Source organism: Amphiura filiformis, chromosome 20 (assembly GCF_039555335.1).
Source record: "Amphiura filiformis chromosome 20, Afil_fr2py, whole genome shotgun sequence".
NCBI lineage: Eukaryota > Metazoa > Echinodermata > Ophiuroidea > Amphilepidida > Amphiuridae > Amphiura > Amphiura filiformis.
This window is the reverse complement of record NC_092647.1, coordinates 6,667,406-6,683,474: the sequence shown is the minus strand read 5'-3', so window position 1 is coordinate 6,683,474 and position 16,069 is coordinate 6,667,406. Positions and strand designations below refer to the sequence as shown.

General features: G+C 34.6%; 1 protein-coding gene and 1 long non-coding RNA gene across 2 annotated transcripts; one reads left to right on the top strand and one right to left on the bottom strand.

Moving 5' to 3' along the window:
- Positions 1-185: 185 nt before the first annotated feature.
- LOC140143125 (sperm microtubule inner protein 11-like) lies at positions 186-8,379 on the top strand. The gene is made up of 4 exons (XM_072165181.1): positions 186-573; positions 2,484-2,619; positions 4,198-5,551; positions 6,651-8,379. Exons 1-3 carry the CDS (start codon positions 309-311, stop codon positions 4,244-4,246), a joined length of 450 nt encoding a protein of 149 aa, XP_072021282.1. The 5' UTR covers positions 186-308; the 3' UTR covers positions 4,247-5,551; positions 6,651-8,379.
- Positions 8,380-9,075: 696 nt separating this feature from the next.
- Positions 9,076-15,735, bottom strand: LOC140143126 (uncharacterized). Its single transcript, XR_011857624.1, has 2 exons — positions 12,376-15,735; positions 9,076-11,265 (listed from the first exon to the last, which is right to left on the bottom strand). It is a non-coding gene; the product is annotated as an uncharacterized lncRNA (long non-coding RNA).
- Between the last annotated feature and the right edge of the window lie 334 nt (positions 15,736-16,069).

Here is a 16,069-nt window from a genome sequence, read left to right as displayed (position 1 = left end):
AAAAAAGATTAATAATTATGTTAATTGGCTTGGCTTATACACACAGGTTTTCTTTAATTAAAAACATGATGATATATCAAACCATTAAAACCAAACCATTACTTGGAATTACTGGAAGAAATTAATTTCTTCTTTGCATTTCAAAGTTCTATAATAGTTTGAAGAAATTATAGAAACACTAATCAAAACAACTTGTGTTCCCAGGGAAACAAGAAGCCCGGCGTCTCGTTGCATCCTGCAGAATTTGGAATTGATCCTCTCCAGTCGTCAATACTTTTGCAGTTTTAGAACTTTAGGACACCGTAAGAATGTCGTTTTTCCAGTTAACAGAACTTGGTTATCAGGACCACATTAGATCACAAACAAAACAGCCAAATGAAGACTCGGGCTACAAACTAGACTGTAAAATCCCTGCCGATTCGTACGTAACATTCAGACCACCTACTTCTCAACTTCCGCCTATAAACATGAATCAACACAACCGAGTCATAAAGCCAGGAGTGAATGAGGAGCACAAGGGGAGTTATGTCAAGTATACAGAAAGACTACATAAACATACTAGAACAGAAAAAGGTGAGTTAGTCTATTTTTGCTCAATCAAAAATTTTGTTAATTATATTTATATAATATTATTAATTAATTATTTACCATGAATGATTTCCAAATTAGACCACCCTCGGCCTCCCTATATTATAAGGACAACATTTTTACTTTTGCATCAACAAGGTTTAGTTTTGCATCAATGCCATCATTCATGGACATGGTTAAAAAGTTGCCAAACATTTTGTCAGGTTTAATCATTAATGTACATTGGAAGGGGGTCTTCGATAAATGACGGAAATTACAGGGTAAGTGAAAAAGGCCATTTTTCTCACATTTTGGTTTGCTTCAAGTTTGGTAGTGACGTCAGTGCTTTTCACGGTTGCGCTGCATGCATGCCAACAAAGGCTCAGCGCTCTTGTATGCGTAAGTGTACGGCACGCTGTATGTGATTAATTTTACGCAACCCCAGCCAGCGAAATATGGGCGATCTTTTCCTTTAGACCACCCTCGCTATATAGGGACTAAATTATTACTTTTGCATCAAGGTTTAATTTTGCATCAAGGTTAAACAGTTGCCAAACACTTTGAAGTCGAGGTTTAATGTATTGGAAGGAGGGCAGGGCTTCGATAAATGAGGGAAATTATGGGGTAAAAAACAAGGTTAAAACAACTTTTTGAAAACAAGTGAAAAAGGCTATTCTGCTAGGAAGTTTTTGTCTCAAAAAACAATTTAAAAATTATCGGAAAAACAAGAAACGTACCTTCATAAAATCAGCATAACTTCCGTCACATAAAAAGATGATCAGATGAGTGGAATGAGGGATTTTTTTAAAGAAAAATACATTGTGTTTTGGAGAAATTCGCCATCTTGAATAAATGCAAAATTGCGTCATGCAGTAAAATACTGTCAAACGCTATTGAAAATGCTTGATACGTGAGCGTAAATCATCGTCAGAACGAAAGCGTACAACAAGCGCTCGTGCTACGCGAAAGTTTTGGAGTTTGCATCACCGGTTTTATATTCAGCTCTTTTACATCAAAAATTGCAATAAAAACATGGATTTTGGAACAAAATAAAGCTTGTTCGACGAAATAAAAGGTATGTGTGTATAGCTAAGAACATGTTTAACCTTGATGCGAAAGTTTAATTTGATAAATTTGTAGTTTTAACCTTATATAGTTCGGGTGGTCTAAAAGAAAAGATCGCCACACATATACGTCACTACCGAACTTGAGGTGAACCAAATTATAGGTTTTTTTTCTAAAATAATCGTAAAACTAAAGCAAGCAACGTATGGTACCTTTATAAAATTAGCATCACTTCTGTCACATGAAAAGATGATCAGATGAGTGAAAAGTTGCAGAAAATTTGATAAATGGGAATTTTCTCAAAAAAATACATCACGTTTTTTGAGAAATTCCCTATCTTGAAAAATGTAGAATTGCGGCATGCAGTAAAAAGATGTTAAACGTGTTTGAAAATGCATGATACGCTACCATAAATCACTGTCAAAACGCATAGTACATCATGCGCTTGTGCTGCACGAAAGCTTCGGAGCTGGTGTCCAAGGCTGGGTGACCAGGGGCCACTTACCGGTTTTGCATCAAGCTCTATTACCTCAAAAATAGCTACAAAAACATGAATTTTGGAACAAAATAAAGCTTGTTTGTACAGTTGAAAACAAGTTTAACCTTGTTGAGAAAGTTTACATTGTAATTTGATAAATTAGCAGTCTTTACCATATAGGCTACTGTAGCGCCAATGGTCTTAAACTAAGCCAGGATCGCCAGGATGATGATGTTTTCAACAATCCAATGCAATGCCTGTGATCTTCACATATAATTTTATTTGTTAAATTGAAATGGATGCACACATTGTCATCATCATCAAACTGTACAGTGCTACAACTTCCAAGTTTCGATTTGTTTTCTCTCTGCAGCACCAAATGACTTGTATCGTAATCCTTTGACAACATCACAGTGTTATGGTTGGTGGGATCAGAAAGATAACGTAACAAAGAGGGAGCCATGGGCTCACGTTCCAAGACATGTTATTGTTAACAGTGAAATGACTAGGTGAGTATAATACACAATTGCATTTTTTGGTGATGATTTTTCCAAATGTTGCAGGGATAGAAATTTGCAACCAAGTTTTGTTATCAACCATGAATGATTTTAGCACTCAGGCTTTAGGTTCAGAAACTCTCCAAATCCACTTAAGGGATCCAAAATGGCGTTTATTGCGTTTCGACAGTATTTTTGTGGGACATGAGAGCACCTCAGACCTATCGAATTGCATTCTGAATCTGAAGCATGTCTTTCTGATATCAAATAATTTTCATTTTTTTAAATCACAATATAATACAAATTTTATGACAAATTATAAAAATTTGATATTTTTCAAATTTTTGATATATAACAGTCCTCGAAGTAAATTCTATAAATCTAATGATATATTCTTCAAGTGTATGTAGCAGAAGGAAAAGCCGACGGTCAATTGAAAATTTTGACCTTTCATATTGAAGATATGGATTTTTTTCCCAAAAAGACCTAATTTTTTTTTGTGTTTTGGGAAAAAAATCCATATCTTCAATAATGTAAAGGTCAAAATTTTCAATTGATCGTCGGCTTTTCATCCCACCTACATACACTTTAAGTATAAATCATCAGATTTATAAAGTTTACTTCAAGTACTGTTAAATATCAAAAATATCAATTTTTAATGATTTGCCATAAAATGTGTATCAAATTGCGAATTTAAAAAATCAAAATTATTTGATATCAGAATGACATTCTTCGTATTCAGAATGCAATTCGATATGTCTGATGTGCTCTAATGTCCCAAAATAAATACTGTCCAAACGCTCATACCCCAGCCCTTAAAAAGAAATTAAAAATCGCAACAACAAAAGCGAAAATCAGGGTGCCTTTGGCCTTCAAACTCACATATTCTTAGCAGGCCTACCCATATCCAGAGGTGGGCACATTCTCCCTGCCCCAACACCTATAATTTTAGCTTGGCTCTAGAACCCCCTCCCCTAATTTGAGCATTTTTCAAATCCCTGGTCCAGTTCTGTATGGTTTATATTTGGTTGACCCTAAAAGTGAAGGAAAATTTGCACGTGTCTGACTATGTGTATTTGTGTTCATATAAGTATTTGTGTTCATATAAGTATTTATGTTACGGTATTTATAGTTGTAATAATTGTTGATACATTATACTTGAATAACCTTAAGGGGTACTACACCCCTGTGGTAAATTTGTGACTATTTTGCATTTTCTCAAAAAATAATAACACACTGGTAACAAAAGTTATGTATATTATTGGGGCAAGGAATCCAATTACTACACTGGAATTTCAGTGACTCAAGACAAGCGGTTCAGTATATATGATAGGAAATGAGGTACATTCTAGCGGTACCTTTTTTCTTATCATAAATAACGAACCGCTTCTCTTGGGTCACTGAAATTCCAGTGTAGTAATTGGATTCCTTGCCCCTATCATATACATAACTTTTGTTACCACTGTGTTTTTAGTTTTTGAGAAAAATGCAAAAATAGACACAAATTTATAGAGGGGTGTAGTACCCCCTTAATAAACCATACTTTAATTTCTGTATACATGTCTTTTCTCTCCTTTTCTTTCTCCTCAGATTTGTAAAGGAAATGAGCCAAACCAACAGAGAATTCTCATTATTCTAAAATTGAACCAAGAGCTAACTGAAGAATTGGCAGCATATATTTTTATATTAAATGTGACTGATTTTGAATCAAAACTTTGATGAGTTGTCACTTCAATGCGTAGCTGAAAAAATGTCAAGCTTGTCATTTTCCCAGTCGTGCTATTTTGTAGATGTCGTCGCTCTGAATGTGTTCTACCAACTACTAGGCTTCAACATAATGTGGAAATTTACACTTCATTGTGTAGCTGCATGCCTTTTATGAGAGTAAAGGTGATATATGTAAAATTACTTATTGGGGAAATTCAAAAGTTGTGTGCTTTGTTAATTGTTTGTCACAATAATTTGACTCCTGCCCACTTTTTTTGTGAACAAAAATGTATCATATTACTTTACGAGGGGGATGTATTCTTGCAGTGATAATCTGATTGAGCTAATATACCCAAAATTACATTCATTTAATAATGCCATATTGAATCAACAGTACTGGTATCATACACATTTCTATATCATTTGAAAATATGGTACACTATTATTATTCTTTGTGACAAGTCATTTTTCTATGATGTCTTTAATTGGGCTATTCCATTTGAAATCCACACTACCCCTGTGGAAGATTTAGCTAATAAAGTCTTCCACAGAGGGAGTATGAGTTTCGAATAGAATAGACAATTGGGTAATTTCCGTTTGAAATACTCACTCCTGTTGTGGAAGATATAGGTAAAGCCATAATACAGGGGGAGTATGTGTTTCAAAATGATTAACCCTGACCAATTTACATTTGAAAAACATACTCCCCCTGTGGAAGATATTTCCAAAATCTTCCACAGGGGTATTGTGGATTTCAACTGGAACAGTTCATGTATGATTTTATTCTTAATTGAAAAAGATAAATGCAATGGCATCTTTCTAATGACAGAAAATATCTGAAATATTGATCAATTTTGCAATAATAAGCATAAGTTCAAATCGTTATTGCTGAAGAAGCAGTTGGGTGTTCATACCTAATAGATTGGGCTATTCCATACACCCCTATGGAAGACATGATCTTAATCTTCCATACAGGGAGGGTGCATTTCAATTGGGCTACATGAATGAGTGACTCCATTTGAAATGTACACCCCCTGTGTGAGAGATTAAGGTCTTGTCTTCCATAGGGAGTGTATGAATTTAAACTGGAATAGCCCATTAGATCAAACTCGAGACAGAAACAAATTTAGAAGTTATGAAACAAGTGATTGTGTACAATGAACAAATCTGAAACATGTTAGAGAGAAAAAAGATGAACAATAAAATATAACAGTTTACCTGATTTGAGCTATTTAAGGTGGCTGTGTACTCTCAGACATGCATGTAGTAAAAGTGCAATAACTTTGTAATTATTCGCATAAGACATATAAAAGTATACATTTTTATGACGGCAAGACATCAATAAATCTTAATATAAATACAGATTTGGGGTAAAAACAACAATTATGAAGAAAATCACAAAAAGTGAGTTTTTGGCAATATTTGTTAGGTACATCATAACAAAAAAACACTCTTTCCAAAATATTTTATTTTGTTTTTAGCTCAATCTTGAGGCTCCTTTCCAAAAGCGGTTTTTTATTTTTTGATATTGGCCTTATTTTTTGAGATATTGACCATATAAGGCATCAAATTGAACTTTTTAAAATTCACAAGCGCCTATTTGCACAAAATGATGCCTAAAATCGGAAATAGACCAAAATATAAAAAAATGAGAAAACCGTTTCTTGAGTCGATCATGCTTTTTACGATGATCATAATTGCTCACCTATAGATGCTGTATTTATTGAGTTATCGTGTACCTAAAGCGTCATTTTACCGAGAAAATGAACATTGAAATAATGGCCGTTGAAGTTTAAAGTGGTCACATTTTGCACTTTCATTGAATCTCACAGGAGAATGCGGCCGCTTTTATTTTTCTACCTTACATTACATAAACATCGGGTAAATCCACGGCCCCTTGAGAAGTTTGGCGAAATCCATTCATAACTTGATATTTAAATCGGAGAAAAAAAATGAAAAAACCCACATTTTATCAGCTAAAACGGAGCCATTTGACCACTAGGTTTTTGTGCTTCCGTGGTGTTTCCATAAGATGCGCCGCGCATGCAGATAAGCGTCGCGTATGTGTAGCGTATTTGTGCGTTAACAAATTGCGCGACATAACGCGATGAGTTGTTCTTGGCGTGTACCCTGCTGGTACAACAAAGATTTTCTTTCCTTTTCAATTTCAAACACGAGTGGAATAGTGAAATAAAATCCTTAAAATATTGCAGTTGGAGTTTACAAATCTGGATTTTCATTCCTTGTATTTATAAAAAACATAACAAAGTACAAACATATCAAAAAAACTCAATTTTGCGAAAGAAACAATGTCTCGAGTACACAGCTACCTTAAGGGACACTATGATAGTGTAACAAATTTTGGATACCATTGTGAAGTAATGTAGTTATTTGTAAATTAATTTGGAAAAAAGTGATAAATGGATATGTGACATGATCTGATCTACTCGGACCAAAGTCTGAAACTTTGAAGATGAGTTATTAGACGTACCGGTACCATTTCTACCTTGCTTAGTACCTTCTCTTGAATTCCCCACATACTTGGTTGCAAAGTTATGAACTTTTTATAAGTTCATTTTGCCATGTCTCAATTTCATTATTGCAGACTGGATCAGATCATGTCACATCATGGTTCATGCCGACTCAATTTATCCGATTACAAAATGTTCTCCTTGTTCAGGGTGTGAATTGTGGGAATGGAAGTGATTCTTGGGAACATTTTGAGTCAACATGATGTACATATTGATCAAACATATTGATCAAACAACTACACTGTAGGAGGAAAAAAGTAATTAATTTAATTTCATAAATAATGGTGGGTTCTCCCAAAAAATTCTCCTATCCTTCAAAGCCATCTTTTTCAACTGTCGTGTTATGTGGGTGTCTGTAAGACTAGCCGCAAAGTAGTAATACTATAGCTCATTGAAACTAGATTTTGCCAAAGTGTTTTTGCAAATTGCTAAAAGATAAAATGCTGTAGTGTTGTTGCTTATTTAATCACAGAATCTTCTAATTTGTGATTGCTAACAAAAATACATCTATGTATATAGTTTGCACTGCTGAACAAAACCAACCAAAGCTGAACCTCAAGAAAATGAAGAAATCCCTTGAATGTAATTGTATTTAATGGCTTGAACAATTTTAACTGAACAAAATTACAAGGTGGGCCCAGATTTCAAACTTATTATAGCTTAAAGTTAATGTAGGTTTACAATACCGTAGAATTCCATTTACAAGCATATGTGCCTCTAAAATCTGAATGAGTGGTTTTTTTTATACGAAAGACAGACACTCTCCACAAAAACATTATTTGGAGTTTGAGCAATGATTATTACTGATGTAGGAGACTGTACAAACATGTATTATTGTAAGACAAATCAATTATGTTTTGTTGGAGGGTGTCTCATTTAGAGGCATATATGCTTGCAGATGGAATTCTAGTAATCATTTTGCCCGGTTCATTCATTTTAGTTTCAACCTTTTTCCTACTGAACTACTGCATGTGACCTGCTACCATGGATGAAAGAGATAACAGACCGTGTATCAACAGTCAAAATCACCATGCATTGTATGCTGTGAATTCTTGCATATTCATGAGGGCTGTGTCTAACAATCACATCAGCATTGTGATAGAGCTATGTGTGGCTTCGCGTTTATGAGAAAGACTGTAAAAATATGCTTTACGTGCGAGGCAGTTTCGCCCGTCGCATTTCATGGAACAATCGGCCCTCATTATCGGGTGATGCTGAGATTTTCACTGCTTGAACACAGTCTGTTATCTCTTTCGTTCATGCCTGCTACCACAAAATGAGTGGAAAGTTGCAAGTTGGTAGTTTTGAGACGTTTTGACTACTGCGTTGGATGCACCTGTTCAAGCCAATAGTATGTCTATGTCTATGTGAATGGGGGCTCAATGGGCCATTCACAAAGGACATACATGTGCTACTGGCTTGTACAGGTGCGCACTGCGCAGCAAATAAAGAACATCAACTCAACAACCAGCACATGACATTTTGAAACTACCAGCTTGTGACTTTACGCTCACTTTGTGGTAGAGGGTCACATATACATGTACTGTGCATGCATAAATAACCACTAAACTGTGTTTAACTTACGACATGATCATACCAGTATCGCAATTTATTTCCGAGATGCACGCCGTACATAATTTTGTGTTATTTGTACATGGTAGTGGGTCCAGGGAGGCTGTGAGACATCAGTCCCCCTCTTTTGCCTTCGCCTCGTTCCATCACATTCACTAAAAAGATTGTGCCCCAAGCCAGCGCTCTAATTAGATGGTCAAATTACCTAGCACTCAACTTAGGCTAGCTACAGCCCTGGATTCAGTTATTATGAAACATAAAAGCATTTACAACTTTAATTCTTGCATTGTAATATTACTTGATACATATTAAAAGCCTATTCAGTGATTTGCTCATCCGGATGATAATAACAATCATCCAAATTCAGATTTTGGCACCTTTGTTAGGGTCATAGATATGCTAAAGTAGCCTGCTAGTGGTTAAGCCGAATGCTGTGTATAAAAGACAAAATAAAACATTTTACATGAATGGGGCTCCAACTTTGCCAATACTGCAGTTTTCTTTGTATTTTTGCCAAAAAATTTAATGTCTTATGACTTATCCTTCACTTTTAGGCAATTTATAAACAGTTGGGTTTTTTTACACCTTCACTGGGATCACTGAATAGGCCTATAATCATGTTTCCCTTTGTACACAAAAGAAAGCGAGTAACAATTAGTCAATTTTATCATGTGGTTTATTAAATGTTGATTTACAAAATATGTCTTTGTGTTGTCCAAATTACGGACTTGATTGTACAGCAGTATTACCAATAAAACAGAATAATTTGCAATAGATAAAAACAGTTGTGTATACTTTGATTGACTGATTTGTGTTAACAAAATAACATTGAATATGATTCTTGTTTTGGCATTTCATAAATGAAGACAAATAAAGACAGGGATATTTAAAAAAAAAAGCTCGTTTCCTGTAGGTGGTCTCAACACCAAAATGCAAAATGTGTTTTTATTTATTTTTTAGCTTCGGGAGTTATGGAAATCAATAACAAATAACTGCAGAGTAGGTTAGATATGAAAAATTACAAGTTTTACAAATTGTAGATTGATTTTCATAGGGTTTATTGATTTTATGTTCCTTGTAAAATTGTTGAACAATTGCTTCATTTATTTCATGCTTGAAAATTTCATTTTACTGGATTTCTCAAATAAAATAAAAATGCAATAAATTGGCTCTTCAAAATAAAATGTGTGAGGCCTACAGGAGACAAACTTTTAGCCTAATTTTGACAATCATAAAAATCATATGCTATTCCTAAGTAGAGTTATGATTTAAGCTGAGTGGTATATGGCAGGAGCTATATTTTTCCGTTTTAGCCATCAAACTAAAAACTGTAATGTATGACTTGAAGGAGTATTTTGTGATCCTAGCATCCTATTTTATGACATTTTTCAGTAGATATCTACAAAAAAAAGCTAATTCCCAAAATTTGCAGGTTTTGTATGATTATGTGTATTACACTGCTCCATAGACAATGTGTTGTAATTTTGTTCTGGTATACCATGTACCAGAATGTAATTCAAATTTCATGATATTTTTGCTATAAAGGAATCAATTCGCAAAAACGTTTTTGTACATAAACATGATGTAGCTTATAATGTTTAAACTTTTTTGAGAAAAGTGGGGGGAATGAGGCTGTGGATCACAAAATGCCCTTTTAAATTATTAATACATTGGTCTTGCAGGAATTTGGCCAAGGAATCCAATAATCACATTTATATTTCCATGTGTCTTACAGTTTTGAGTTTTAAATGATACATCAAAATGAAAGTTTGGGATGTTTCCCCCTCCTGAGAAAAATGATGCAAATGGAGCAGAAATGGCGCCCCTTATATAAGCCTTTATAAAACCCATACCGTTTCTCTTATGTGTCTGCTTTATTTGTCTTGATATTTGAGAGCAATACCAAACAACCTGCCTTAAGTTTTTAAACCAGCACAACAGGGGTTAAAAAAAACATTCTTGTGTGTCTGGAGCCAACATTCTATTATAAAATTAAAGTAATCACATGGAGAATGTGTGATGAACAAAAATGCTGAAATTTATGCATTTTGGGTATAATAGCGCATTACAGGTCCGACAGCTTAATTTTAAGATTTTCACAAAATAACCATTTTCAAGTACTCATTTTCCAAAAACGTTTTCACTCAAATCAAAGACTCCATAATGATCTGCAACACATTCCATGTTAAAAAGAGTATCAAAAATAGATTGTCATAAAAAATTGGAAGAAAATATAGAAGAAAAAAACTTACTTTTTTAAATATTGCAAATGAAACTTTTTTGGAGAAAAATCATGCATGTTGGAAAAAAAATGTGCAAATTGTGAACTGGCGCACACGTTTTGCTCTCAAAAATCACACATTCTCCCTGTGCTTAAACTAAAGCAATAATGAAGTAAAATATATGTTTACAGTCTGACCAGGCACACATTGATTGGTTACATATAATTCAACTATTTCTATTTACAGGCAAAGTAGAAAACTTGACAGGCATAATATGGTAAATATTACAAAGCACTAAAATGGTAGGTAAGTTTTAAGAAGAAATATATTCAGAATTATTCTATGTAAAACATGCCATACTGGCTTGTCATGCATTTGAACTTCCAATTTTTTAGTTGACATTGCCAAGTTTTACATGAAACAAACAGAGAAACATGATCAATTAGTGGACAGCTGGGCAGGCCTCAAATTTTATTTTGGGGGGCACCCATTTTCAAGGTCATTGGGCAAAGACGAAAAAGGGCACCAGGGCTAACAAGTGATGAAGAATGCCTTGAAATTGACAAAGATCTGGGGGCACAAAGGCCAAAACTGAAAAAGGGCAGGCAATGGCCTTGGTGGCCTCCCTTAACGCGGCTGTGTACTCTAGCCATTGCTTCTTTCTCAAAATTGAGTTTTTATGATATGTTTGTACCTTGTTATGTTTTTATAAATACAAGGAATGAAAATCCAGATTTGTAAACTCCAACTGCAATATTTTAAGGATTTTATTTCACTATTCCACTCGTGTTTGAAATTGAAAAGGAAAGAAAATCTTTGTTGTACCAGCAAGGTACGCGCCGCAAGAACAACTCATCGCGTTGCGTATCGCGCAATTTGTTAACGCACAAATACGCTGAGGCATACTGCGACGCTTATCTGCATCTGTGGCGCATCTTATGGAAACACCACGGAAGCACTGATTTCACAAAAACCTAGTGGTCAAATGGCTCCGTTTTAGCTGATAAAATGTGGGTTTTTCAAGTTCTTTCCCCGATTTAAATATCAAGTTATGAATGGATTTCGCTCAAACTTCTCAAGGGGCTGTGGATTTACCCGATGTTCACGTAATATAAGTTACAAAAGCGAAAACTGTCGCATTCTCCTGTGAGATTCGATGAAAATGCAAAATGCGACCACTTTAAACTTCAACGGCCATTATTTAAATGTTCATTTTCTCGGTAAAATGGCGATTTAGGTACACGATAACTCAATAAATACAGCATCTATAGGTAAGCAAATATGATCATCGTAAAAAGCATGATCGACTCAAGAAACGGTTTTCTCATTTTTTTATATTTTGGTCTATTTCCGATTTTGGGCATCATTTTGTGCAAATAGGCGTTTTGAATTTTAAAAAGTTCATTTTGATGCCTTATATGGTCAATATCTCAAAAATAAGGCCAATATCAAAAAATGAAAAAACCGTTTTTGGAATGGAGCCTCAAGATTGAGCTAAAAACAAAATAAAATATTTTGGAAAGAGTGTTTTTTTGTTATGATGTACCTAACAAATATCGCCAAAAACTCACTTTTTGTGATTTTCTTCAAAATTGTTGTTTTTACCCCAAATCTGTATTTATATTAAGATTTATTGATGTCTTGCCTTCATAAAATGTATACTTTTATATGTTTTTGTGAATAATTACAAAGTTATTGCACTTTTACTACATGCATGTCTGAGAGTACACAGCCACCTTAAATTTGAGCCATGCAGCTGGGTATGACCTATGATTCAAATTCTCATGGAAGATCCTGCATAGAGCATCTTGGTACTTGTCCATTCGTAATTCAGAGTTGTGAGATCATCAGCCAATTTTGGGTCAACTATGTCTTGCCTATACCATTTTTCACCCTGATGTGGCAGTGACGTCAACGACTTGAGGCAGTTTTTTTGCGTGTACATCTATGCAGCATCTTTAAGCGTATCCATGTGAACACCAGCGCTTTGAGCAAACTCTAGCGATATAAAGCTGGCCCCAATGAAGTGCACACCGATGTCACTGCCACATTAGCGAGAAAAAATGGTTTAGATGCATAGTTGTTAATCTTCAGTAAAGATCTTAGAAGTAAAGATGTCCAAATACTCTATCTATATATCATTCACTACAATCCAGCACACCATACCTACACAAATTTGTCTTAACCATAATCGCACACCTTAAACAACATTTGTTTAAATCACATTATTCACAATCAAATGTGCAATAGAACTGAAATACTTCCTTTAAATCAGATTACATGTGCAGACTTACTTAGCTTGCCAGGTACGTAAAATGCAAAACATGTTGTGTTTTTTATGTGCACCAATGTAGTCCCAACATAGGCTTGAGTAAATTCACAAAAGGCCTATCAGACATACAACACGCTAATCCACATGACATAAGGTGTCACACTCTATCTTGTTTATGCCATTCTGTATCACCAACTTGGAGCTACAACTGGTTTTGTCCCATTTAAAAGAGCATTGTGAGATTTTGCAGAAACTGTGCCCTCAATTTTGGTATAAGTCCAGTTTTTTTATATGTTATCAATATTTGTCCATTTGTTAACAGTGTGTCACTTATTTTCAATATTTCATATTTTTGTCTCCAAATTATTGCTCAGCGGGCTCTTTAAGTATTCGATCTATCAAAATAAGGCAACATTTTCTTATTTTATTTTTTTGCAAAATCTTTCAGAGCCCATTTAAGGGTATTTTGGCCCACAATTTTGGGATTGGCATGGTCATTATGCCAGATGTGTCTCAAATATCATGGAGAATTTGAGAATCATTGTTTTTGCTGTTTTTCTGAAAGAATCAGACCTTTTGAATTAATACATCAGTTTTAGATGTAGCCAGTGCTAAGCCCTAGGTGTCAATCCATAATGACTGTTATGAGTCTTGTCTGAATAAAGTATAACAGAACAAGTTACAATATCTTGCTGCTACAAAGCTACACTTACATGTATGTAATATAAAATGATCTACACAACAAATTTATCACAAATATTACATTGGCAAGAGTATGTGAATACTGGCACCAAACCTAAATGGGCTAATCCATTTGAAACAATTCACCCCCTCTACATGACCTTAATCTTCCATGCAGGGGGTATAGATTTCAAATGGAGTCATCCTTCAGGTAACCCCATTTGAAATTCACACCCCCTGTGTGGAAGATGAAGGTCATGTCTTCCATAGGGATTTCAACTGCAATAGCATGATACACAGTCTACAAAGAGTTGGTCTCAACTTCAATAAAACTGCTACCACATAAACATCTGTACATTTTGTTTTGACTCCAAACTCCATTTGCTTACCTAGTAGACACTTTTTAACCATCAGCAAGAGTTATTATATTGGCACTATGGAATTATGTAATTAAGCACATAGTTTGTGTAATGATGTTTAAAGAAATACAGTCACTTAATTTTAACAGCCAAAATGTATGAACAATCTATCAATACTGTGATATGTTGTGATAAAAAAAATCCTAATCTGCTACTGAATTCAACTTGACACTGTTTTCTTCATATTCTTAAAAGTAAATAGAGAACCTTTCATCAGTTATACACAGACTGCCATTATACACAGGCATTTGGTTTTCTTTTTTGATATTGTTCCCCTTTCTCCTCAAATTGAACAAGCTGTGAATCTTTTGGTGTGAAACCCAAAATGTTTGGTTTTCATGAAGAATGTCAAAATTGACCGTGTCCTGAGCTACAGTTGGCTGAGAAACACTAACCAAACAATTATTTTTTCATGGACTAAAAGACTAGGGATACAAGATGCTGTCCTCTGCCCAATACAAAAAAAACCACATCAAGTGCTATAATATTTCAGTGGAGGTATACAAAACAAAATTGTTTATAAAGATTTAATTTAAAAGTATCAGTTATCAGACTGAAAATAATCCACTTTCCTGGGAACTCTGTGTTGACTAGAGTGAGCAACTCATTTTCCTTTAGTGGCACTGATAACAATATCTATTATCAGCTGAATATTAACTGTAATTTGTGATCAATAGAGCACTGTATGGGGTGTATGCACTACAAAATATTATAGCATTGAATTTTGATAATGACCCAAAAACAATGCCAATTATTACTCTAGCTGAGGATACAGCAAAAGTATCTGTAGGTAAGCAAACTACTTGTGTTGAAGTCAAAACTCCCATATCAAATTAATGCCTACATCACTATACTTTTCAGTCCCCTGCTATATAAGGCCACAAAAAGAATATTTACACCAAGAAATAAATAAGATTGCAGACTATTATTATACACAGTACTATAATTGTCCTAAATTAACCTTTCGGTATATCCAGAAAGCCATTTAGAATTTAACCTAAATATAGACCACTTGACATGTGACGTCATTGCCCGGCAGTATGCATGCAAATTATGGTAATTTCCATTGTTCTTTACCCTACAGTGTGCATATGCATCGTAGTTTGCTCAGGGCATATGTTCATTTTAAATCGCTCACCACATTTCATGTAGTACAAGGAAGCCATTGAACAGTGTAGCGATTCGTTCAAGCATATCGATAGACCAGTCCCTCGCCTTTGTTGACAAACAATGATGTCAAGTGGGCTATATAATTATGTTCACACCAATGTGAACATTGTCACTGTCCACACTGAATTGCACAGAAACAATATGTGTATTGGCGTGACATGTTTAGGATTAAATCACAGCATTTTGGATTCACTGAAATGTGAGGTGATCAAGCTATGAGTCCGATTCGATAAAAATCAAAAATTCAGTTTTCAATTTCATTCCATGAGCTCATTCTCAAGAGCTTTATTTTGCTGAAACCACCATAATTAGACTTCAAGTTTCAGAGATATGACCATTTAAGCATTCATCAGAACAATAAAATACAAACGAGATGAATCACAGGAGTTGAATACTATTATTGTCTATATCTTAAAATCAATAAATTCCCGACATCTGACTCATTTTGCTTGATCACATCACAAATGGTCTATTAGGAAGAGATGTCAATCAAGTTCTCCAAACAGATTATCTACAGATGACACTGTCAACACAATTTGTTTAAAAGAACTCACAAAGCTGTTCCAATTGAAATCCATACACCCCCTATGGAAGACATAACCTTAATCTTCCACACAGGGAGTGTGAATTCCAAATGGGGTTACCTGAATGGGTGACTCCATTTGAAACCAACACCCCCTGTGTGAAAGATTAAGATCATGTCTTCAATAGGGGGTGTATGGATTCAACTGGAACAGCACAATGATCTCTACAAATAAATATAAACCACACAAATAAACATGCATGTACATCCACAATGTAAATTCTACAATTCTGTACATTGTAATTACAAAAAATATCAAAATTTCATTGTGAATTCTGATAACCAATATTTTGTTTTAAAATCCC

What these genes read in the sequence shown, in the direction of transcription:
- LOC140143125 (XM_072165181.1), top strand. Translation starts at nt 309, where the DNA reads ATGTCGTTTTTCCAGTTAACAGAACTTGGTTATCAGGACCACATTAGA. An exon ending in ACATACTAGAACAGAAAAAG is followed by an intron (nt 574 to 2,483) that starts GTGAGTTAGTCT and finishes TTCTCTCTGCAG; the next exon opens with CACCAAATGACTTGTATCGT. An exon ending in GTTAACAGTGAAATGACTAG is followed by an intron (nt 2,620 to 4,197) that starts GTGAGTATAATA and finishes CTTTCTCCTCAG; the next exon opens with ATTTGTAAAGGAAATGAGCC.